The sequence below is a fragment of the Hoplias malabaricus genome, unplaced genomic scaffold (assembly GCF_029633855.1).
Source record: "Hoplias malabaricus isolate fHopMal1 unplaced genomic scaffold, fHopMal1.hap1 scaffold_224, whole genome shotgun sequence".
Classification (NCBI taxonomy): Eukaryota; Metazoa; Chordata; class Actinopteri; order Characiformes; family Erythrinidae; genus Hoplias; species Hoplias malabaricus.
In genome coordinates, this window is record NW_027101053.1 from 36,564 (window position 1) to 61,457 (window position 24,894).

The window sequence follows — 24,894 nt, forward strand, 5'->3', positions numbered from 1 at the left end:
TGTACTAACCAGTGTGGTCCTGCTCTTCATCATGGTCACAGTGATACCGTTGACTGTCACATATAATTTCCTGAGGTATGATACACCAGAGACCCCTCGTTTCTCATTCTTTCCCTCCACAGAGAACCAGGGGCCTGTAGGTCACAGAGTAAAACAGTAATGTTAATATACATTGTTGCTGTCCGATGAAAAACCCATAACTATATTTCTGTCAAACTTTAACACAGCAACTGTTTTACATATTTTTATACACAATTAGTTTTTAGACACCTAAGGGAAAAAAATCAAACACACACATAAGCCCTAATATTACATTAAAACTAAATATCATTAGTATAGTAAGTAGTGATATTCTGTGAGAATTTGATTGTTTAACCCTTTCCACATCTCTCATGTAATAATATTTCATTTTACACAACTAACACACTTATTGAGAATATAATTTATTTTAATTGCAATAGTAATGCTCAATATTGTGAACCCAAATTGTGAAACAGTAATAATTGACAAAAACAGAGAAACAGTTACTACTTACCAGTGTTATTTCTGCAGGTGCGGGCCAGGGTGTAAGTGCAGGTTCCCATGAAGGAATAATATTTACCATCAAAGGTGTTGTAATGAGGGTCACCAGAGATTATACAATCCTTAAAATCTAAAGACGAATAAAGAAGAAATGAACTCCTGACAACTGAAAACTATCTAACCACTAACAAAAAAATACAATTTAGGAAGTACTGACCAACTGGGTAACATCCTATTTGACCTCCAAGTACACCACACTGCTGTAATGGAGGACATCCTGCAGCACTACAGGTGACAAGTGAAGAATTACACTTGCACAGCAGATCACAGTCTTTAGTGTAGAACTCTTCCCCAGGCTAAAATTTATAGACAGACAAAAAAGCATTTCAGGAAATTATATCCTAACACTCATTTACTGAGATAGGAATAGAGAGTTGTAGAGTGAATCCATAAATCACAGGAACACAAGGAATCTCGGACTATAACTCATCCACACTCATAAACACTCACCTGGTAATACTGTCCATTATGTGTGCAGCCACACGTGTCTTGTTTTACACACTTGTCACCACTGAGTAGGTAGCCAGGGTCACACTTGCATCCCTCAGAGCAGGGTCCGTTGCACTGACTGGGTAGCGGAGAGGTACAAGAGGGTTGGCAAGGGGAGACGCAGGAGTCATAGTGGCTGTTGGGTGGACAATCCAAAGCTAAAGAAGAAAACACACACTTACTGCAGAGCTGAAAATGGGTTTCATGAAATTGATTCATTATTAGATATTAGATTTAGTGTCATTTTACAGTTGGTTTGAGACTTACGACAGAAGGTTCTGTTTCTCCAGGGTCCGATGTTGACACCACGGTCCTGGCACTCGTTGACATAGGCCTCAATGGCCTCACACAAGGCAGAATGTGGTCCTCCCAGCGCACACAAATCAAACACACAGTTTTTGAAGAAGGTCTGCAAGAACAAAACAAACATACAACAATGTTCAAAGACATATGACAATGTTAATGTTAAACTGCAAACCTTAAAATCGAAATTATAAGTCATTTAGTCTGATTAACTCACATTGGGATTGACTTTTGGGTGACACGCAGCAAATGGACCTTCCCTGTCCAGGATGATACCACAGTATGCTGGACTCTCATAAAGCTCCTCTTCAGTTTCTGTGCAGCCAGGGTTCGGGTCCACTGGACTCTTATTGCAGCTGGAGACAAAAGAAGAACAGCGTTCAGTATCTTTAACCCACACGTACAGTTACGGGAGGGAATGAGGGAAGATGAGTTCAACATTGAATATGAGAATTACCAGCCTATACAACACAACACATCATCAGTGACTCACTCAGGGTCTGTGTTCCAGCTGTTGCCAAACTCAGTTGGACCGCTGACCAGTTCACCAGAAGGAGTGCGGAAGTCGTCCATGGCATTGCCATTATAGTCACCACACAGGCCACACAGCTTATTCTGATAGCTGCATTAACACAAAAACACACTCCTTTAATGATTCTCCTGTTGTCAGTTAACTAAATTGTAAAATGCTAAACTGAATCTTAATATGTCACTCACTCTTTGATGACTTTGATGTCCATGTATTTACTTCCATCATAACGAACAGTCACACCAAAGTTCATGACCACTGTGTACAGTGTTCCAGATTTGAAGACGTCTACCCCAGGAGCCGGACTCAAGGGAACGTTCACATTGGTACCATTCAGCTGTGCACAGACAGAGAACAGTACTCGTAACATTGCTGCAGAATATATCTTTCATTTCACTTTCTACACTTGTTATCCCTTTGCTCTCTCACCTGCACAATTCCTCCTTTCAAGACGGACACCTTCACTCCCAGAACGTGGACGTGGACAGCACTCACATAGCTGATAGTAGGGATGTTATAGCGATTCTCATTCTCAGCATAGACAGCAAAGTAAGGCACGTCTGTGCTGTTGCACGCTTCAGAAATCAAGTAGGTGCAGTTGCCCATGAAGTTATAACTGCGCTTGTCAAAAGTGGTGTAGTGAGGGTCAGTAGTGGCAGTGCAGGTAGAGGAGTCTGTAGGTAAATAAACAGATTAACAGTGAACTAAAGTTATAAATGATTCATTTTGACAACGGTTAACCCTTATCTCCCAAACCAGTTGGGGAACGTTACAGCATCATACAGGGCTAAACCGATTCACAACTGGAATATCAGCTGTGGTCTCCTCACCTTTAGGATAGCAGCCATGGATTCCGCCCACTTCCCGACACTCCTCTGTGGGGCCACAGGTGTTGTCCACGCAGCTCAGGGTGTAATTACCAGCACAGCGACACAGCTTGGAGCAGCCACTCCCAAGGACAATCTCTCCAGGCTAAAAGCATTGACGTTCAATTAAGCAACTTGAATACACTGAAGAGAGAGTAGAGATTTAGAGCTTGATGTTCATTTCTTAATCGACTGTTTATTCCATTTACCTCATAGTAGTTGTTGTTATCATCCAGACATCCACACTGTTCAATGGGAACACAGCGTCTTCCTCTGAACACAAAACCTGGCTTGCAGAAACAGCCGCTGATACAGGAACCAGTGCAGTTGGTGGAGGGGTCCTTACAGCTGGGAACGCAGGCGGGACCGCATTCTATATACTCCGCATTATCAGGGCATTTCACTGTGTGAGGAGAAAAGTAAAACACTGAATGAAAGCTGTTTGTATGTGTTAATACATTATTAAAAGCAGAATATTTCGTTTACCTGGTGGTGTTGTTGGCATTGGTTTTGGAGTTGTTGGTTGAGGTGTACTTACGTCTGTAAATAAACAATTGTGACGGGAAAAGACAAGACATTAATTCATACTTATGATATCCTTCATTTAAGATGTGTTATGATTATAATTCTAGGTAGTTGTCATACCGTTAGGTTTGCAGATGTATTCTCCATCTAGCAGCTCACAGTTCTCTGTAGGGAGGCAGCTGGTGTTGTAGCACTGGATGATTCTTCCACCCAGACACACACACTGCTGTGTACAGCCCTCCAGATACCAGCTCTCATTTATCTAAAATTATACAAGAAATGAGTATGTATTTTGAAAAAAAAAACAACCTCTCTAACAAAGTTCAACTGACAAAATTATTTAAAAAATGTTTTTATTGGACAGCTAGACTGTATTCTGTACATATAAACAATTCAACAAATTCTTTATGAAAAAATAATTTTACATTTTTTTGAAGAATTATACTACACTAGGAACATCTAACTTGTATCTACACTCTCTGTCCATTTTTATCAGTTCCACTGGCCATACAGGAGCACTTTGTAACTCTACAATGACCGACTGTAGTTATTTCACCCTGCTCTTTATTGGTCAGGATCTCCACAGGACCACCCAGCAGGTATGATTTGGATGATGGATCAATCTCAGTGCTGCAGTGTCACTGATGTGGAGGGGATGTGTTAGTGTGTTTTGTGCTGGTATGAGTGGATCAGACACAGCAATGCTCATAGAACTTGTTTTTTTGACTGCACTTTTCTTTAAATACAGAATGAAATCCACATAAACCTGTTTTTGTGGAGTGAACATGTTAATATTTCATTTGTGTGAAGGGTGCGTTTATGTGACACTCACAGGATGGTAAGAGCCTTCAGGGTCCACACAGCCACACTCTTTGAGGGGTACACACTTGTTGCTACTCAGGACAAAGCCAGGATCACACTTACAACCTTCAACACACTTCTCTCCACAGCCAGGGGGTCCGCTCACACCCACACACGTCTCTGGACATGAACTCACACATGTGGAATAGTGGCTGTTCGGGGGACATACTAGGGCTGTGGAAAAGGACAGAGTGGATGATGATTCGGTGCAGTCCACTCTCACATTGCAATATTAAATAATCAGTGGCACTACCCATTGCTAGTAACTGAATTAGTTTTAAAACTAGTTTATTGTTAGTGATACGTACGACAGAAGTCTGGCTCTCTCCACTGGTGAACTGGTGCTCCCGCACCAAGACAAGCATCAGTGTAAGCCTGGAGCTGGTCACACAGGGTTTGTAGCAGTCCCTGATAGCGACACATATCATACACACAGCTCTGGAAGAATGGCAGAGGGTCCACCACCTTTATACAATCCCTGTGTGTGTGAGGAAGAATGAGTAGGGAGAAAAAAGATTGAGAGGAAAAAGTCAACTAAATTATATCTTTTCTTATCTGTAGCAGCCAGAACAAGTCAATATCATTAACTAGGGTCAGGGCCTATTGTACTAATGTCTTTTGATGGCAAATCCTGGACATAAAGCCAAACTGTATTATCCATTCTGCTCATAATGCTCTCAGTTTACATTTTGCATGTGTTCAGTGACAATTTTATTTAGACCAAGAAATAAAACGGAGAAAAAAATGGATTGAGCCAGATCTTATAAAGTCGTTTCTTGTATACAGTCAAAGAAATGAAATTTGTGGGTTCCACACACCTGAATGGTCCACTAGGGTCTTTGATTTTGCCACATTTCTCTGGTTTAGACACTTCAGCCTCCAAGCTTGGCTCACAAGGTGGGTCAGGTTTATTATCAGAATTGCACCTGCAACACACAATGAATGCATTGTTTATTACGTACAGAGTTACACAAAATGATCAAATGTGCTCATTACTGAAAGAGATTTTTCTAGAAGATGAATATGTGAGACTAACTTATCATCCTCATCTTCATCGGTTTGCCAGCTATTGCCAAAATGGTTTGGGTTATCAGCCAGGGAGCCATTTGGTGTTGTGAAGTCGTTGTTGGGATTTCCATTGTAGTCCCCACACAGTCCGCACATCTGTTCATAGTAGGTGCTGAGAGAGAGTGGGAAGTAAACAGACAGATTGATAAACAAATAATCAAATTATAACGATAACATAATAATGACCTATAAGGTACCGTTTCAGGATCTTCATTTCTGTTTCTGTATGTTTATAATTGATGTATTTATTCCCCTTTTACACTTTGGCCATATTCTCAATATTAACATTTCCCTTTGAAGTTCACCTACGTATCATTGGCTCTAACTCAAGAACTTTCAATAAAGCAAAACAGTACTTGTGAATAATAGTATTTACTTTTTTTTGCAATTTCTGTACTTCATACAACGTTTAACTGGCTGTCTTACTAAGTATTATTCATTAAAAACACATAACAAATCTGGCAACCAGACCAATATATAAAGCCTATCCCTGAGACAGTACCTGGGCACAGTGATCTTGGCATAGTGGTTGCCATCCCAGCGAACTTCCAGGCCAAAGGGAGTGGAGAGAATGACATACTGTCCAGCCAATGTGAGAGAGATTAGCGGAGAGGGGGAGTGAGGGAGGCCTACTTTCCTTCCATTTACCTAGAGAGGTGGATATTGTGAGACAGTTATTTCATGTTTTAAGGAAAATTGGTGCTTTGAAAAAACCAAAGCAAACTGTATTCACAAAAATGTCATAACATTAAAAATACCACAATAACTTAAAAAGGAACAATGAAAATTTTACATTTACTGTACCCAAATGTTACAGTTAAAAACAGCTGAAAGGTAAAAAACAGAACATAAAAAACTGACCAATATGGTTCTGCTCTTCATCATGGTCACAGTCATGCCATTGACAGTCACATACAACTTCCTCAGGTAGGCTACACCCGAGACCCCTCTCTCCTCATTTTTCCCTTCCACAGAGAACCAGGGGCCTGCAGAAAAATGAACAAAACACTAATCATTGCTATTTCATAGTGCACAAGCATTTAGCCTGGTATTTAATGTTTGTTATGAAAGAGTGTAGTACTTATTTTATTTAGAGGTATAGTTGTATAACCTCGGGTACTTCTAACAATGTAAAATATACATAAAGATACCCCCAAGAATACAGTCTTTACTGTGATGACTAAATTAACTTTTCTACTCAAGAATCTAAGGCTCCACTTACCAGTGTTATTTCTGCAGGTGCGGGCCAGGGTGTAAGTGCAGGTTCCCATGAAGGAATAATATTTACCATCAAAGGTGTTGTAATGAGGGTCACCAGAGATTATACAATCCTTAAAATCTAAAGACGAATAAAGAAGAAATGAACTCCTGACAACTGAAAACTATCTAACCACTAACAAAAAATACAATTTAGGAAGTACTGACCAACTGGGTAACATCCTATTTGACCTCCAAGTACACCACACTGCTGTAATGGAGGACATCCTGCAGCACTACAGGTGACAAGTGAAGAATTACACTTGCACAGCAGATCACAGTCTTTAGTGTAGAACTCTTCCCCAGGCTAAAATTCATAGACAGACAAAAAAGCATTTCAGAAAATTATATCCTAACACTCATTTACTGAGATAGGAATAGAGAGTTGTAGAGTGAATCCATAAATCACAGGAACACAAGGAATCTCGGACTATAACTCATCCACACTCATAAACACTCACCTGGTAATACTGTCCATTATGTGTGCAGCCACACGTGTCTTGTTTTACACACTTGTCACCACTGAGTAGGTAGCCAGGGTCACACTTGCATCCCTCAGAGCAGGGTCCGTTGCACTGACTGGGTAGCGGAGAGGTACAAGAGGGTTGGCAAGGGGAGACGCAGGAGTCATAGTGGCTGTTGGGTGGACAATCCAAAGCTAAAGAAGAAAACACACACTTACTGCAGAGCTGAAAATGGGTTTCATGAAATTGATTCATTATTAGATATTAGATTTAGTGTCATTTTACAGTTGGTTTGAGACTTACGACAGAAGGTTCTGTTTCTCCAGGGTCCGATGTTGACACCACGGTCCTGGCACTCGTTGACATAGGCCTCAATGGCCTCACACAAGGCAGAATGTGGTCCTCCCAGCGCACACAAATCAAACACACAGTTTTTGAAGAAGGTCTGCAAGAACAAAACAAACATACAACAATGTTCAAAGACATATGACAATGTTAATGTTAAACTGCAAACCTTAAAATCGAAATTATAAGTCATTTAGTCTGATTAACTCACATTGGGATTGACTTTTGGGTGACACGCAGCAAATGGACCTTCCCTGTCCAGGATGATACCACAGTACGCTGGACTCTCATAAAGCTCCTCTTCAGTTTCTGTGCAGCCAGGGTTCGGGTCCACTGGACTCTTATTGCAGCTGGAGACAAAAGAAGAACAGCGTTCAGTATCTTTAACCCACACGTACAGTTACAGGAGGGAATGAGGGAAGATGAGTTCAACATTGAATATGAGTATTACCAGCCTATACAACACAACACATCATCAGTGACTCACTCAGGGTCTGTGTTCCAGCTGTTGCCAAACTCAGTTGGACCGCTGACCAGTTCACCAGAAGGAGTGCGGAAGTCGTCCATGGCATTGCCATTATAGTCACCACACAGGCCACACAGCTTATTCTGATAGCTGCATTAACATAAAAAACACACTCCTTTAATGATTCTCCTGTTGTCAGTTAACTAAATTGTAAAATGCTAAACTGAATCTTAATATGTCACTCACTCTTTGATGACTTTGATGTCCATGTATTGATTTCCATCATAACGAACAGTCACACCAAATTTCATGACCACTGTGTACATTGTTCCAGATTTGAAGACGTCTACCCCAGGAGCCGGACTCAAGGGAACGTTCACATTGGTACCATTCAGCTGTGCACAGACAGAGAACAGTACTCGTAACATTGCTGCAGAATATATCTTTCATTTCACTTTCTACACTTGTTATCCCTTTGCTCTCTCACCTGCACAATTCCTCCTTTCAAGACGGACACCTTCACTCCCAGAACGTGGACGTGGACAGCACTCACATAGCTGATAGTAGGGATGTTATAGCGATTCTCATTCTCAGCATAAACAGCAAAGTAAGGCACGTCTGTGCTGTTGCACGCTTCAGAAATCAAGTAGGTGCAGTTGCCCATGAAGTTATAACTGCGCTTGTCAAAAGTGGTGTAGTGAGGGTCAGTAGTGGCAGTGCAGGTAGAGGAGTCTGTAGGTAAATAAACAGATTAACAGTGATCTAAAGTTATAAATGATTCATTTTGACAACGGTTAACCCTTATCTCCCAAACCAGTTTGGGAACGTTACAGCATCATACAGGGCTAAACCGATTCACAACTGGAATATCAGCTGTGGTCTCCTCACCTTTAGGATAGCAGCCATGGATTCCGCCCACTTCCCGACACTCCTCTGTGGGGCCACAGGTGTTGTCCACGCAGCTCAGGGTGTAATTACCAGCACAGCGACACAGCTTGGAGCAGCCACTCCCAAGGACAATCTCTCCAGGCTAAAAGCATTGACGTTCAATTAAGCAACTTGAATACACTGAAGAGAGAGTAGAGATTTAGAGCTTGATGTTCATTTCTTAATCGACTGTTTATTCCATTTACCTCATAGTAGTTGTTGTTATCATCCAGACATCCACACTGTTCAATGGGAACACAGCGTCTTCCTCTGAACACAAAACCTGGCTTGCAGAAACAGCCACTGATACAGGAACCAGTGCAGTTGGTGGAGGGGTCCTTACAGCTGGGTACGCAGGCGGGACCGCATTCTATATACTCCGCATTATCAGGGCATTTCACTGTGTGAGGAGAAAAGTAAAACACTGAATGAAAGCTGTTTGTATGTGTTAATACATTATTAAAAGCAGAATATTTCGTTTACCTGGTGGTGTTGTTGGCGTTGGTTTTGGAGTTGTTGGTTGAGGTGTACTTACGTCTGTAAATAAACAATTGTGACGGGAAAAGACAAGACATTAAATCATACTTATGATATCCTTCATTTAAGATGTGTTATGATTATAATTCTAGGTAGTTGTCGTACCGTTAGGTTTGCAGATGTATTCTCCATCTAGCAGCTCACAGTTCTCTGTAGGGAGGCAGCTGGTGTTGTAGCACTGGATGATTCTTCCACCCAGACACACACACTGCTGTGTACAGCTCTCCAGATACCAGCTCTCATTTATCTAAAATTATACAAGAAATGAGTATGTATTTTTTAAAAAAAACAACCTCTCTAACAAAGTTCAACTGACAAAATTATTTAAAAAATGTTTTTATTGGACAGCTAGACTGTATTCTGTACATATAAACAATTCAACAAAATCTTTATGAAAAAATAATTTTATATTTTTTTTGAAGAATTATACTACACTAGGAACATCTAACTTGTATCTACACTCTGTCCAATTTTATCAGTTCCACTGGCCATACAGGAGCACTTTGTAACTCTACAATGACCGACTGTAGTTATTTCACCCTGCTCTTTATTGGTCAGGATCTCCACAGGACCACCCAGCAGGTATGATTTGGATGATGGATCAATCTCAGTGCTGCAGTGTCACTGATGTGGAGGGGATGTGTTAGTGTGCTTTGTGCTGGTATGAGTGGATCAGACACAGCAATGCTCATAGAACTTGTTTTTTTGACTGCACTTTTCTTTAAATACAGAATGAAATCCACATAAACCTGTTTTTGTGGAGTGAACATGTTAATATTTCATTTGTGTGAAGGGTGCGTTTATGTGACACTCACAGGATGGTAAGAGCCTTCAGGGTCCACACAGCCACACTCTTTGAGGGGTACACACTTGTTGCTACTCAGGACAAAGCCAGGATCACACTTACAACCTTCAACACACTTCTCTCCACAGCCAGGGGGTCCGCTCACACCCACACACGTCTCTGGACATGAACTCACACATGTGGAATAGTGGCTGTTCGGGGGACATACTAGGGCTGTGGAAAAGGACAGAGTGGATGATGATTCGGTGCAGTCCACTCTCACATTGCAATATTAAATAATCAGTGGCACTACCCATTGCTAGTAACTGAATTAGTTTTAAAACTAGTTTATTGTTAGTGATACGTACGACAGAAGTCTGGCTCTCTCCACTGGTGAACTGGTGCTCCCGCACCAAGACAAGCATCAGTGTAAGCCTGGAGCTGGTCACACAGGGTTTGTAGCAGTCCCTGATAGCGACACATATCATACACACAGCTCTGGAAGAATGGCAGAGGGTCCACCACCTTTATACAATCCCTGTGTGTGTGAGGAAGAATGAGTAGGGAGAAAAAAGATTGAGAGAAAAAGTCAACTAAATTATATATTTTCTTATCTGTAGCAGCCAGAACAAGTCAATATCATTAACTAGGGCCAGGGCCTATTGTACTAATGTCTTTTGATGGCAAATCCTGGACATAAAGCCAAACTGTATTATCCATTCTGCTCATAATGCTCTCAGTTTACATTTTGCATGTGTTCAGTGACAATTTTATTTAGACCAAGAAATAAAACGGAGAAAAAAATGGATTGAGCCAGATCTTATAAAGTCGTTTCTTGTATACAGTCAAAGAAATGAAATTTGTGGGTTCCACACACCTGAATGGTCCACTAGGGTCTTTGATTTTGCCACATTTCTCTGGTTTAGACACTTCAGCCTCCAAGCTTGGCTCACAAGGTGGGTCAGGTTTATTATCAGAATTGCACCTGCAACACACAATGAATGCATTGTTTATTACGTACAGAGTTACACAAAATGATCAAATGTGCTCATTACTGAAAGAGATTTTTCTAGAAGATGAATATTTGTGAGACTAACTTATCATCCTCATCTTCATCGGTTTGCCAGCTATTGCCAAAATGGTTTGGGTTATCAGCCAGGGAGCCATTTGGTGTTGTGAAGTCGTTGTTGGGATTTCCATTGTAGTCCCCACACAGTCCGCACATCTGTTCATAGTAGGTGCTGAGAGAGAGTGGGAAGTTAACAGACAGATTGATAAACAAATAATCAAATTATAACGATAACATAATAATGACCTATAAGGTACCGTTTCAGGATCTTCATTTCTGTTTCTGTATGTTTATAATTGATGTATTTATTCCCCTTTTACACTTTGGCCATATTCTCAATATTAACATTTCCCTTTGAAGTTCACCTACGTATCATTGGCTCTAACTCAAGAACTTTCAATAAAGCAAAACAGTACTTGTGAATAATAGTATTTACTTTTTTTTGCAATTTCTGTACTTCATACAACGTTTAACTGGCTGTCTTACTAAGTATTATTCATTAAAAACACATAACAAATCTGGCAACCAGACCAATATATAAAGCCTATCCCTGAGACAGTACCTGGGCACAGTGATCTTGGCATAGTGGTTGCCATCCCAGCGAACTTCCAGGCCAAAGGGAGTGGAGAGAATGACATACTGTCCAGCCAATGTGAGAGAGATTAGCGGAGAGGGGGAGTGAGGGAGGCCTACTTTCCTTCCATTTACCTAGAGAGGTGGATATTGTGAGACAGTTATTTCATGTTTTAAGGAAAATTGGTGCTTTGAAAAAACCAAAGCAAACTGTATTCACAAAAATGTCATAACATTAAAAATACCACAATAACTTAAAAAGGAACAATGAAAATTTTACATTTACTGTACCCAAATGTTACAGTTAAAAACAGCTGAAAGGTAAAAAACAGAACATAAAAAACTGACCAATATGGTTCTGCTCTTCATCATGGTCACAGTCATGCCATTGACAGTCACATACAACTTCCTCAGGTAGGCTACACCCGAGACCCCTCTCTCCTCATTTTTCCCTTCCACAGAGAACCAGGGGCCTGCAGAAAAATGAACAAAACACTAATCATTGCTATTTCATAGTGCACAAGCATTTAGCCTGGTATTTAATGTTTGTTATGAAAGAGTGTAGTACTTATTTTATTTAGAGGTATAGTTGTATAACCTCGGGTACTTCTAACAATGTAAAATATACATAAAGATACCCCCAAGAATACAGTCTTTACTGTGATGACTAAATTAACTTTTCTACTCAAGAATCTAAGGCTCCACTTACCAGTGTTATTTCTGCAGGTGCGGGCCAGGGTGTAAGTGCAGGTTCCCATGAAGGAATAATATTTACCATCAAAGGTGTTGTAATGAGGGTCACCAGAGATTATACAATCCTTAAAATCTAAAGACGAATAAAGAAGAAATGAACTCCTGACAACTGAAAACTATCTAACCACTAACAAAAAAATACAATTTAGGAAGTACTGACCAACTGGGTAACATCCTATTTGACCTCCAAGTACACCACACTGCTGTAATGGAGGACATCCTGCAGCACTACAGGTGACAAGTGAAGAATTACACTTGCACAGCAGATCACAGTCTTTAGTGTAGAACTCTTCCCCAGGCTAAAATTCATAGACAGACAAAAAAGCATTTCAGGAAATTATATCCTAACACTCATTTACTGAGATAGGAATAGAGAGTTGTAGAGTGAATCCATAAATCACAGGAAAACAAGGAATCTCGGACTATAACTCATCCACACTCATAAACACTCACCTGGTAATACTGTCCATTATGTGTGCAGCCACACGTGTCTTGTTTTACACACTTGTCACCACTGAGTAGGTAGCCAGGGTCACACTTGCATCCCTCAGAGCAGGGTCCGTTGCACTGACTGGGTAGCGGAGAGGTACAAGAGGGTTGGCAAGGGGAGACGCAGGAGTCATAGTGGCTGTTGGGTGGACAATCCAAAGCTAAAGAAGAAAACACACACTTACTGCAGAGCTGAAAATGGGTTTCATGAAATTGATTCATTATTAGATATTAGATTTAGTGTCATTTTACAGTTGGTTTGAGACTTACGACAGAAGGTTCTGTTTCTCCAGGGTCCGATGTTGACACCACGGTCCTGGCACTCGTTGACATAGGCCTCAATGGCCTCACACAAGGCAGAATGTGGTCCTCCCAGCGCACACAAATCAAACACACAGTTTTTGAAGAAGGTCTGCAAGAACAAAACAAACATACAACAATGTTCAAAGACATATGACAATGTTAATGTTAAACTGCAAACCTTAAAATCGAAATTATAAGTCATTTAGTCTGATTAACTCACATTGGGATTGACTTTTGGGTGACACGCAGCAAATGGACCTTCCCTGTCCAGGATGATACCACAGTACGCTGGACTCTCATAAAGCTCCTCTTCAGTTTCTGTGCAGCCAGGGTTCGGGTCCACTGGACTCTTATTGCAGCTGGAGACAAAAGAAGAACAGCGTTCAGTATCTTTAACCCACACGTACAGTTACAGGAGGGAATGAGGGAAGATGAGTTCAACATTGAATATGAGTATTACCAGCCTATACAACACAACACATCATCAGTGACTCACTCAGGGTCTGTGTTCCAGCTGTTGCCAAACTCAGTTGGACCGCTGACCAGTTCACCAGAAGGAGTGCGGAAGTCGTCCATGGCATTGCCATTATAGTCACCACACAGGCCACACAGCTTATTCTGATAGCTGCATTAACATAAAAAACACACTCCTTTAATGATTCTCCTGTTGTCAGTTAACTAAATTGTAAAATGCTAAACTGAATCTTAATATGTCACTCACTCTTTGATGACTTTGATGTCCATGTATTGATTTCCATCATAACGAACAGTCACACCAAATTTCATGACCACTGTGTACATTGTTCCAGATTTGAAGACGTCTACCCCAGGAGCCGGACTCAAGGGAACGTTCACATTGGTACCATTCAGCTGTGCACAGACAGAGAACAGTACTCGTAACATTGCTGCAGAATATATCTTTCATTTCACTTTCTACACTTGTTATCCCTTTGCTCTCTCACCTGCACAATTCCTCCTTTCAAGACGGACACCTTCACTCCCAGAACGTGGACGTGGACAGCACTCACATAGCTGATAGTAGGGATGTTATAGCGATTCTCATTCTCAGCATAAACAGCAAAGTAAGGCACGTCTGTGCTGTTGCACGCTTCAGAAATCAAGTAGGTGCAGTTGCCCATGAAGTTATAACTGCGCTTGTCAAAAGTGGTGTAGTGAGGGTCAGTAGTGGCAGTGCAGGTAGAGGAGTCTGTAGGTAAATAAACAGATTAACAGTGATCTAAAGTTATAAATGATTCATTTTGACAACGGTTAACCCTTATCTCCCAAACCAGTTTGGGAACGTTACAGCATCATACAGGGCTAAACCGATTCACAACTGGAATATCAGCTGTGGTCTCCTCACCTTTAGGATAGCAGCCATGGATTCCGCCCACTTCCCGACACTCCTCTGTGGGGCCACAGGTGTTGTCCACGCAGCTCAGGGTGTAATTACCAGCACAGCGACACAGCTTGGAGCAGCCACTCCCAAGGACAATCTCTCCAGGCTAAAAGCATTGACGTTCAATTAAGCAACTTGAATACACTGAAGAGAGAGTAGAGATTTAGAGCTTGATGTTCATTTCTTAATCGACTGTTTATTCCATTTACCTCATAGTAGTTGTTGTTATCATCCAGACATCCACACTGTTCAATGGGAACACAGCGTCTTCCTCTGAACACAAAACCTGGCTTGCAGAAACAGCCACTGATACAGGAACCAGTGCAGTTGGTGGAGGGGTCCTTACAGCTGGGTACGCAGGCGGGACCGCATTCTATATACTCCGCATTATCAGGGCATTTCACTGTGTGAGGAGAAAAGTAAAACACTGAATGAAAGCTGTTTGTATGTGTTAATACATTATTAAAAGCAGAATATTTCGTTTACCTGGTGGTGTTGTTGGCGTTGGTTTTGGAGTTGTTGGTTGAGGTGTACTTACGTCTGTAAATAAACAATTGTGACGGGAAAAGACAAGACATTAAATCATACTTATGATATCCTTCATTTAAGATGTGTTATGATTATAATTCTAGGTAGTTGTCGTACCGTTAGGTTTGCAGATGTATTCTCCATCTAGCAGCTCACAGTTCTCTGTAGGGAGGCAGCTGGTGTTGTAGCACTGGATGATTCTTCCACCCAGACACACACACTGCTGTGTACAGCTCTCCAGATACCAGCTCTCATTTATCTAAAATTATACAAGAAATGAGTATGTATTTTTTAAAAAAAACAACCTCTCTAACAAAGTTCAACTGACAAAATTATTTAAAAAATGTTTTTATTGGACAGCTAGACTGTATTCTGTACATATAAACAATTCAACAAAATCTTTATGAAAAAATAATTTTATATTTTTTTTGAAGAATTATACTACACTAGGAACATCTAACTTGTATCTACACTCTGTCCAATTTTATCAGTTCCACTGGCCATACAGGAGCACTTTGTAACTCTACAATGACCGACTGTAGTTATTTCACCCTGCTCTTTATTGGTCAGGATCTCCACAGGACCACCCAGCAGGTATGATTTGGATGATGGATCAATCTCAGTGCTGCAGTGTCACTGATGTGGAGGGGATGTGTTAGTGTGCTTTGTGCTGGTATGAGTGGATCAGACACAGCAATGCTCATAGAACTTGTTTTTTTGACTGCACTTTTCTTTAAATACAGAATGAAATCCACATAAACCTGTTTTTGTGGAGTGAACATGTTAATATTTCATTTGTGTGAAGGGTGCGTTTATGTGACACTCACAGGATGGTAAGAGCCTTCAGGGTCCACACAGCCACACTCTTTGAGGGGTACACACTTGTTGCTACTCAGGACAAAGCCAGGATCACACTTACAACCTTCAACACACTTCTCTCCACAGCCAGGGGGTCCGCTCACACCCACACACGTCTCTGGACATGAACTCACACATGTGGAATAGTGGCTGTTCGGGGGACATACTAGGGCTGTGGAAAAGGACAGAGTGGATGATGATTCGGTGCAGTCCACTCTCACATTGCAATATTAAATAATCAGTGGCACTACCCATTGCTAGTAACTGAATTAGTTTTAAAACTAGTTTATTGTTAGTGATACGTACGACAGAAGTCTGGCTCTCTCCACTGGTGAACTGGTGCTCCCGCACCAAGACAAGCATCAGTGTAAGCCTGGAGCTGGTCACACAGGGTTTGTAGCAGTCCCTGATAGCGACACATATCATACACACAGCTCTGGAAGAATGGCAGAGGGTCCACCACCTTTATACAATCCCTGTGTGTGTGAGGAAGAATGAGTAGGGAGAAAAAAGATTGAGAGAAAAAGTCAACTAAATTATATATTTTCTTATCTGTAGCAGCCAGAACAAGTCAATATCATTAACTAGGGCCAGGGCCTATTGTACTAATGTCTTTTGATGGCAAATCCTGGACATAAAGCCAAACTGTATTATCCATTCTGCTCATAATGCTCTCAGTTTACATTTTGCATGTGTTCAGTGACAATTTTATTTAGACCAAGAAATAAAACGGAGAAAAAAATGGATTGAGCCAGATCTTATAAAGTCGTTTCTTGTATACAGTCAAAGAAATGAAATTTGTGGGTTCCACACACCTGAATGGTCCACTAGGGTCTTTGATTTTGCCACATTTCTCTGGTTTAGACACTTCAGCCTCCAAGCTTGGCTCACAAGGTGGGTCAGGTTTATTATCAGAATTGCACCTGCAACACACAATGAATGCATTGTTTATTACGTACAGAGTTACACAAAATGATCAAATGTGCTCATTACTGAAAGAGATTTTTCTAGAAGATGAATATTTGTGAGACTAACTTATCATCCTCATCTTCATCGGTTTGCCAGCTATTGCCAAAATGGTTTGGGTTATCAGCCAGGGAGCCATTTGGTGTTGTGAAGTCGTTGTTGGGATTTCCATTGTAGTCCCCACACAGTCCGCACATCTGTTCATAGTAGGTGCTGAGAGAGAGTGGGAAGTTAACAGACAGATTGATAAACAAATAATCAAATTATAACGATAACATAATAATGACCTATAAGGTACCGTTTCAGGATCTTCATTTCTGTTTCTGTATGTTTATAATTGATGTATTTATTCCCCTTTTACACTTTGGCCATATTCTCAATATTAACATTTCCCTTTGAAGTTCACCTACGTATCATTGGCTCTAACTCAAGAACTTTCAATAAAGCAAAACAGTACTTGTGAATAATAGTATTTACTTTTTTTTGCAATTTCTGTACTTCATACAACGTTTAACTGGCTGTCTTACTAAGTATTATTCATTAAAAACACATAACAAATCTGGCAACCAGACCAATATATAAAGCCTATCCCTGAGACAGTACCTGGGCACAGTGATCTTGGCATAGTGGTTGCCATCCCAGCGAACTTCCAGGCCAAAGGGAGTGGAGAGAATGACATACTGTCCAGCCAATGTGAGAGAGATTAGCGGAGAGGGGGAGTGAGGGAGGCCTACTTTCCTTCCATTTACCTAGAGAGGTGGATATTGTGAGACAGTTATTTCATGTTTTAAGGAAAATTGGTGCTTTGAAAAAACCAAAGCAAACTGTATTCACAAAAATGTCATAACATTAAAAATACCACAATAACTTAAAAAGGAACAATGAAAATTTTACATTTACTGTACCCAAATGTTACAGTTAAAAACAGCTGAAAGGTAAAAAACAGAACATAAAAAACTGACCAATATGGTTCTGCTCTTCATCATGGTCACAGTCATGCCATTGACAGTCACATACAACTTCCTCAGGTAGGCTACACCCGAGACCCCTCTCTCCTCATTTTTCCCTTCCACAGAGAACCAGGGGCCTGCAGAAAAATGAACAAAACACTAATCATTGCTATTTCATAGTGCACAAGCATTTAGCCTGGTATTTAATGTTTGTTATGAAAGAGTGTAGTACTTATTTTATTTAGAGGTATAGTTGTATAACCTCGGGTACTTCTAACAATGTAAAATATACATAAAGATACCCCCAAGAATACAGTCTTTACTGTGATGACTAAATTAACTTTTCTACTCAAGAATCTAAGGCTCCACTTACCAGTGTTATTTCTGCAGGTGCGGGCCAGGGTGTAAGTGCAGGTTCCCATGAAGGAATAATATTTACCATCAAAGGTGTTGTAATGAGGGTCACCAGAGATTATACAATCCTTAAAATCTAAAGACGAATAAAGAAGAAATGAACTCCTGACAACTGAAAACTATCTAACCACTAACAAAAAAATACAATTTAGGAAGTACTGACCAACTGGGTAACATCCTATTTGACCTCCAAGTACACCACACTGCTGTAATGGAGGACATCCTGCAGCACTACAGGTGACAAGTGAAGAATTACACTTGCACAGCAGATCACAGTCTTTAGTGTAGAACTCTTCCCCAGGCTAAAATTCATAGACAGACAAAAAAGCATTTCAGGAAATTATATCCTAACACTCATTTACTGAGATAGGAATAGAGAGTTGTAGAGTGAATCCATAAATCACAGGAAAACAAGGAATCTCGGACTATAACTCATCCACACTCATAAACACTCACCTGGTAATACTGTCCATTATGTGTGCAGCCACACGTGTCTTGTTTTACACACTTGTCACCACTGAGTAGGTAGCCAGGGTCACACTTGCATCCCTCAGAGCAGGGTCCGTTGCACTGACTGGGTAGCGGAGAGGTACAAGAGGGTTGGCAAGGGGAGACGCAGGAGTCATAGTGGCTGTTGGGTGGACAATCCAAAGCTAAAGAAGAAAACACACACTTACTGCAGAGCTGAAAATGGGTTTCATGAAATTGATTCATTATTAGATATTAGATTTAGTGTCATTTTACAGTTGGTTTGAGACTTACGACAGAAGGTTCTGTTTCTCCAGGGTCCGATGTTGACACCACGGTCCTGGCACTCGTTGACATAGGCCTCAATGGCCTCACACAAGGCAGAATGTGGTCCTCCCAGCGCACACAAATCAAACACACAGTTTTTGAAGAAGGTCTGCAAGAACAAAACAAACATACAACAATGTTCAAAGACATATGACAATGTTAATGTTAAACTGCAAACCTTAAAATCGAAATTATAAGTCATTTAGTCTGATTAACTCACATTGGGATTGACTTTTGGGTGACACGCAGCAAATGGACCTTCCCTGTCCAGGATGATACCACAGTACGCTGGACTCTCATAAAGCTCCTCTTCAGTTTCTGTGCAGCCAGGGTTCGGGTCCACTGGACTCTTATTGCAGCTGGAGACAAAAGAAGAACAGCGTTCAGTATCTTTAACCCACACGTACAGTTACAGGAGGGAATGAGGGAAGATGAGTTCAACATTGAATATGAGTATTACCAGCCTATACAACACAACACATCATCAGTGACTCACTCAGGGTCTGTGTTCCAGCTGTTGCCAAACTCAGTTGGACCGCTGACCAGTTCACCAGAAGGAGTGCGGAAGTCGTCCATGGCATTGCCATTATAGTCACCACACAGGCCACACAGCTTATTCTGATAGCTGCATTAACATAAAAAACACACTCCTTTAATGATTCTCCTGTTGTCAGTTAACTAAATTGTAAAATGCTAAACTGAATCTTAATATGTCACTCACTCTTTGATGACTTTGATGTCCATGTATTGATTTCCATCATAACGAACAGTCACACCAAATTTCATGACCACTGTGTACATTGTTCCAGATTTGAAGACGTCTACCCCAGGAGCCGGACTCAAGGGAACGTTCACATTGGTACCATTCAGCTGTGCACAGACAGAGAACAGTACTCGTAACATTGCTGCAGAATATATCTTTCATTTCACTTTCTACACTTGTTATCCCTTTGCTCTCTCACCTGCACAATTCCTCCTTTCAAGACGGACACCTTCACTCCCAGAACGTGGACGTGGACAGCACTCACATAGCTGATAGTAGGGATGTTATAGCGATTCTCATTCTCAGCATAAACAGCAAAGTAAGGCACGTCTGTGCTGTTGCACGCTTCAGAAATCAAGTAGGTGCAGTTGCCCATGAAGTTATAACTGCGCTTGTCAAAAGTGGTGTAGTGAGGGTCAGTAGTGGCAGTGCAGGTAGAGGAGTCTGTAGGTAAATAAACAGATTAACAGTGATCTAAAGTTATAAATGATTCATTTTGACAACGGTTAACCCTTATCTCCCAAACCAGTTTGGGAACGTTACAGCATCATACAGGGCTAAACCGATTCACAACTGGAATATCAGCTGTGGTCTCCTCACCTTTAGGATAGCAGCCATGGATTCCGCCCACTTCCCGACACTCCTCTGTGGGGCCACAGGTGTTGTCCACGCAGCTCAGGGTGTAATTACCAGCACAGCGACACAGCTTGGAGCAGCCACTCCCAAGGACAATCTCTCCAGGCTAAAAGCATTGACGTTCAATTAAGCAACTTGAATACACTGAAGAGAGAGTAGAGATTTAGAGCTTGATGTTCATTTCTTAATCGACTGTTTATTCCATTTACCTCATAGTAGTTGTTGTTATCATCCAGACATCCACACTGTTCAATGGGAACACAGCGTCTTCCTCTGAACACAAAACCTGGCTTGCAGAAACAGCCACTGATACAGGAACCAGTGCAGTTGGTGGAGGGGTCCTTACAGCTGGGTACGCAGGCGGGACCGCATTCTATATACTCCGCATTATCAGGGCATTTCACTGTGTGAGGAGAAAAGTAAAACACTGAATGAAAGCTGTTTGTATGTGTTAATACATTATTAAAAGCAGAATATTTCGTTTACCTGGTGGTGTTGTTGGCGTTGGTTTTGGAGTTGTTGGTTGAGGTGTACTTACGTCTGTAAATAAACAATTGTGACGGGAAAAGACAAGACATTAAATCATACTTATGATATCCTTCATTTAAGATGTGTTATGATTATAATTCTAGGTAGTTGTCGTACCGTTAGGTTTGCAGATGTATTCTCCATCTAGCAGCTCACAGTTCTCTGTAGGGAGGCAGCTGGTGTTGTAGCACTGGATGATTCTTCCACCCAGACACACACACTGCTGTGTACAGCTCTCCAGATACCAGCTCTCATTTATCTAAAATTATACAAGAAATGAGTATGTATTTTTTAAAAAAAACAACCTCTCTAACAAAGTTCAACTGACAAAATTATTTAAAAAATGTTTTTATTGGACAGCTAGACTGTATTCTGTACATATAAACAATTCAACAAAATCTTTATGAAAAAATAATTTTATATTTTTTTTGAAGAATTATACTACACTAGGAACATCTAACTTGTATCTACACTCTGTCCAATTTTATCAGTTCCACTGGCCATACAGGAGCACTTTGTAACTCTACAATGACCGACTGTAGTTATTTCACCCTGCTCTTTATTGGTCAGGATCTCCACAGGACCACCCAGCAGGTATGATTTGGATGATGGATCAATCTCAGTGCTGCAGTGTCACTGATGTGGAGGGGATGTGTTAGTGTGCTTTGTGCTGGTATGAGTGGATCAGACACAGCAATGCTCATAGAACTTGTTTTTTTGACTGCACTTTTCTTTAAATACAGAATGAAATCCACATAAACCTGTTTTTGTGGAGTGAACATGTTAATATTTCATTTGTGTGAAGGGTGCGTTTATGTGACACTCACAGGATGGTAAGAGCCTTCAGGGTCCACACAGCCACACTCTTTGAGGGGTACACACTTGTTGCTACTCAGGACAAAGCCAGGATCACACTTACAACCTTCAACACACTTCTCTCCACAGCCAGGGGGTCCGCTCACACCCACACACGTCTCTGGACATGAACTCACACATGTGGAATAGTGGCTGTTCGGGGGACATACTAGGGCTGTGGAAAAGGACAGAGTGGATGATGATTCGGTGCAGTCCACTCTCACATTGCAATATTAAATAATCAGTGGCACTACCCATTGCTAGTAACTGAATTAGTTTTAAAACTAGTTTATTGTTAGTGATACGTACGACAGAAGTCTGGCTCTCTCCACTGGTGAACTGGTGCTCCCGCACCAAGACAAGCATCAGTGTAAGCCTGGAGCTGGTCACACAGGGTTTGTAGCAGTCCCTGATAGCGACACATATCATACACACAGCTCTGGAAGAATGGCAGAGGGTCCACCACCTTTATACAATCCCTGTGTGTGTGAGGAAGAATGAGTAGGGAGAAAAAAGATTGAGAGAAAAAGTCAACTAAATTATATATTTTCTTATCTGTAGCAGCCAGAACAAGTCAATATCATTAACTAGGGCCAGGGCCTATTGTACTAATGTCTTTTGATGGCAAATCCTGGACATAAAGCCAAACTGTATTATCCATTCTGCTCATAATGCTCTCAGTTTACATTTTGCATGTGTTCAGTGACAATTTTATTTAGACCAAGAAATAAAACGGAGAAAAAAATGGATTGAGCCAGATCTTATAAAGTCGTTTCTTGTATACAGTCAAAGAAATGAAATTTGTGGGTTCCACACACCTGAATGGTCCACTAGGGTCTTTGATTTTGCCACATTTCTCTGGTTTAGACACTTCAGCCTCCAAGCTTGGCTCACAAGGTGGGTCAGGTTTATTATCAGAATTGCACCTGCAACACACAATGAATGCATTGTTTATTACGTACAGAGTTACACAAAATGATCAAATGTGCTCATTACTGAAAGAGATTTTTCTAGAAGATGAATATTTGTGAGACTAACTTATCATCCTCATCTTCATCGGTTTGCCAGCTATTGCCAAAATGGTTTGGGTTATCAGCCAGGGAGCCATTTGGTGTTGTGAAGTCGTTGTTGGGATTTCCATTGTAGTCCCCACACAGTCCGCACATCTGTTCATAGTAGGTGCTGAGAGAGAGTGGGAAGTTAACAGACAGATTGATAAACAAATAATCAAATTATAACGATAACATAATAATGACCTATAAGGTACCGTTTCAGGATCTTCATTTCTGTTTCTGTATGTTTATAATTGATGTATTTATTCCCCTTTTACACTTTGGCCATATTCTCAATATTAACATTTCCCTTTGAAGTTCACCTACGTATCATTGGCTCTAACTCAAGAACTTTCAATAAAGCAAAACAGTACTTGTGAATAATAGTATTTACTTTTTTTTGCAATTTCTGTACTTCATACAACGTTTAACTGGCTGTCTTACTAAGTATTATTCATTAAAAACACATAACAAATCTGGCAACCAGACCAATATATAAAGCCTATCCCTGAGACAGTACCTGGGCACAGTGATCTTGGCATAGTGGTTGCCATCCCAGCGAACTTCCAGGCCAAAGGGAGTGGAGAGAATGACATACTGTCCAGCCAATGTGAGAGAGATTAGCGGAGAGGGGGAGTGAGGGAGGCCTACTTTCCTTCCATTTACCTAGAGAGGTGGATATTGTGAGACAGTTATTTCATGTTTTAAGGAAAATTGGTGCTTTGAAAAAACCAAAGCAAACTGTATTCACAAAAATGTCATAACATTAAAAATACCACAATAACTTAAAAAGGAACAATGAAAATTTTACATTTACTGTACCCAAATGTTACAGTTAAAAACAGCTGAAAGGTAAAAAACAGAACATAAAAAACTGACCAATATGGTTCTGCTCTTCATCATGGTCACAGTCATGCCATTGACAGTCACATACAACTTCCTCAGGTAGGCTACACCCGAGACCCCTCTCTCCTCATTTTTCCCTTCCACAGAGAACCAGGGGCCTGCAGAAAAATGAACAAAACACTAATCATTGCTATTTCATAGTGCACAAGCATTTAGCCTGGTATTTAATGTTTGTTATGAAAGAGTGTAGTACTTATTTTATTTAGAGGTATAGTTGTATAACCTCGGGTACTTCTAACAATGTAAAATATACATAAAGATACCCCCAAGAATACAGTCTTTACTGTGATGACTAAATTAACTTTTCTACTCAAGAATCTAAGGCTCCACTTACCAGTGTTATTTCTGCAGGTGCGGGCCAGGGTGTAAGTGCAGGTTCCCATGAAGGAATAATATTTACCATCAAAGGTGTTGTAATGAGGGTCACCAGAGATTATACAATCCTTAAAATCTAAAGACGAATAAAGAAGAAATGAACTCCTGACAACTGAAAACTATCTAACCACTAACAAAAAAATACAATTTAGGAAGTACTGACCAACTGGGTAACATCCTATTTGACCTCCAAGTACACCACACTGCTGTAATGGAGGACATCCTGCAGCACTACAGGTGACAAGTGAAGAATTACACTTGCACAGCAGATCACAGTCTTTAGTGTAGAACTCTTCCCCAGGCTAAAATTCATAGACAGACAAAAAAAGCATTTCAGGAAATTATATCCTAACACTCATTTACTGAGATAGGAATAGAGAGTTGTAGAGTGAATCCATAAATCACAGGAAAACAAGGAATCTCGGACTATAACTCATCCACACTCATAAACACTCACCTGGTAATACTGTCCATTATGTGTGCAGCCACACGTGTCTTGTTTTACACACTTGTCACCACTGAGTAGGTAGCCAGGGTCACACTTGCATCCCTCAGAGCAGGGTCCGTTGCACTGACTGGGTAGCGGAGAGGTACAAGAGGGTTGGCAAGGGGAGACGCAGGAGTCATAGTGGCTGTTGGGTGGACAATCACAAAGCTAAAGAAGAAAACACACACTTAA

General features: G+C 40.8%; 1 protein-coding gene across 1 annotated transcript in view; it reads right to left on the reverse strand.

The window, feature by feature from the left end:
* The window catches only part of LOC136684408 (IgGFc-binding protein-like), a gene marked incomplete at its 5' end in the record, with an annotated part of 40,399 nt that extends 15,552 nt beyond the window's left edge, over positions 1–24,847 (reverse strand). The window contains 76 exons of the mRNA XM_066659165.1: positions 10–134; positions 536–652; positions 740–878; positions 1,033–1,229; positions 1,339–1,480; positions 1,592–1,730; positions 1,868–1,996; positions 2,092–2,240; positions 2,333–2,577; positions 2,734–2,875; positions 2,979–3,172; positions 3,256–3,309; positions 3,415–3,556; positions 4,127–4,329; positions 4,464–4,633; positions 4,974–5,081; positions 5,192–5,335; positions 5,726–5,871; positions 6,085–6,209; positions 6,446–6,562; positions 6,649–6,787; positions 6,942–7,138; positions 7,248–7,389; positions 7,501–7,639; positions 7,777–7,905; positions 8,002–8,150; positions 8,243–8,487; positions 8,644–8,785; positions 8,889–9,082; positions 9,166–9,219; positions 9,325–9,466; positions 10,035–10,237; positions 10,372–10,541; positions 10,881–10,988; positions 11,101–11,244; positions 11,635–11,780; positions 11,994–12,118; positions 12,355–12,471; positions 12,559–12,697; positions 12,852–13,048; positions 13,158–13,299; positions 13,411–13,549; positions 13,687–13,815; positions 13,912–14,060; positions 14,153–14,397; positions 14,554–14,695; positions 14,799–14,992; positions 15,076–15,129; positions 15,235–15,376; positions 15,945–16,147; positions 16,282–16,451; positions 16,791–16,898; positions 17,011–17,154; positions 17,545–17,690; positions 17,904–18,028; positions 18,265–18,381; positions 18,469–18,607; positions 18,762–18,958; positions 19,068–19,209; positions 19,321–19,459; positions 19,597–19,725; positions 19,822–19,970; positions 20,063–20,307; positions 20,464–20,605; positions 20,709–20,902; positions 20,986–21,039; positions 21,145–21,286; positions 21,855–22,057; positions 22,192–22,361; positions 22,701–22,808; positions 22,921–23,064; positions 23,455–23,600; positions 23,814–23,938; positions 24,175–24,291; positions 24,379–24,517; positions 24,673–24,847. Of these exons, the coding sequence (XP_066515262.1) occupies positions 10–134; positions 536–652; positions 740–878; positions 1,033–1,229; positions 1,339–1,480; positions 1,592–1,730; positions 1,868–1,996; positions 2,092–2,240; positions 2,333–2,577; positions 2,734–2,875; positions 2,979–3,172; positions 3,256–3,309; positions 3,415–3,556; positions 4,127–4,329; positions 4,464–4,633; positions 4,974–5,081; positions 5,192–5,335; positions 5,726–5,871; positions 6,085–6,209; positions 6,446–6,562; positions 6,649–6,787; positions 6,942–7,138; positions 7,248–7,389; positions 7,501–7,639; positions 7,777–7,905; positions 8,002–8,150; positions 8,243–8,487; positions 8,644–8,785; positions 8,889–9,082; positions 9,166–9,219; positions 9,325–9,466; positions 10,035–10,237; positions 10,372–10,541; positions 10,881–10,988; positions 11,101–11,244; positions 11,635–11,780; positions 11,994–12,118; positions 12,355–12,471; positions 12,559–12,697; positions 12,852–13,048; positions 13,158–13,299; positions 13,411–13,549; positions 13,687–13,815; positions 13,912–14,060; positions 14,153–14,397; positions 14,554–14,695; positions 14,799–14,992; positions 15,076–15,129; positions 15,235–15,376; positions 15,945–16,147; positions 16,282–16,451; positions 16,791–16,898; positions 17,011–17,154; positions 17,545–17,690; positions 17,904–18,028; positions 18,265–18,381; positions 18,469–18,607; positions 18,762–18,958; positions 19,068–19,209; positions 19,321–19,459; positions 19,597–19,725; positions 19,822–19,970; positions 20,063–20,307; positions 20,464–20,605; positions 20,709–20,902; positions 20,986–21,039; positions 21,145–21,286; positions 21,855–22,057; positions 22,192–22,361; positions 22,701–22,808; positions 22,921–23,064; positions 23,455–23,600; positions 23,814–23,938; positions 24,175–24,291; positions 24,379–24,517; positions 24,673–24,847 (11,296 nt within the window). The remainder of the gene's footprint in view (positions 1–9; positions 135–535; positions 653–739; positions 879–1,032; positions 1,230–1,338; positions 1,481–1,591; positions 1,731–1,867; positions 1,997–2,091; positions 2,241–2,332; positions 2,578–2,733; positions 2,876–2,978; positions 3,173–3,255; positions 3,310–3,414; positions 3,557–4,126; positions 4,330–4,463; positions 4,634–4,973; positions 5,082–5,191; positions 5,336–5,725; positions 5,872–6,084; positions 6,210–6,445; positions 6,563–6,648; positions 6,788–6,941; positions 7,139–7,247; positions 7,390–7,500; positions 7,640–7,776; positions 7,906–8,001; positions 8,151–8,242; positions 8,488–8,643; positions 8,786–8,888; positions 9,083–9,165; positions 9,220–9,324; positions 9,467–10,034; positions 10,238–10,371; positions 10,542–10,880; positions 10,989–11,100; positions 11,245–11,634; positions 11,781–11,993; positions 12,119–12,354; positions 12,472–12,558; positions 12,698–12,851; positions 13,049–13,157; positions 13,300–13,410; positions 13,550–13,686; positions 13,816–13,911; positions 14,061–14,152; positions 14,398–14,553; positions 14,696–14,798; positions 14,993–15,075; positions 15,130–15,234; positions 15,377–15,944; positions 16,148–16,281; positions 16,452–16,790; positions 16,899–17,010; positions 17,155–17,544; positions 17,691–17,903; positions 18,029–18,264; positions 18,382–18,468; positions 18,608–18,761; positions 18,959–19,067; positions 19,210–19,320; positions 19,460–19,596; positions 19,726–19,821; positions 19,971–20,062; positions 20,308–20,463; positions 20,606–20,708; positions 20,903–20,985; positions 21,040–21,144; positions 21,287–21,854; positions 22,058–22,191; positions 22,362–22,700; positions 22,809–22,920; positions 23,065–23,454; positions 23,601–23,813; positions 23,939–24,174; positions 24,292–24,378; positions 24,518–24,672) is intronic.
* Between the last annotated feature and the right edge of the window lie 47 nt (positions 24,848–24,894).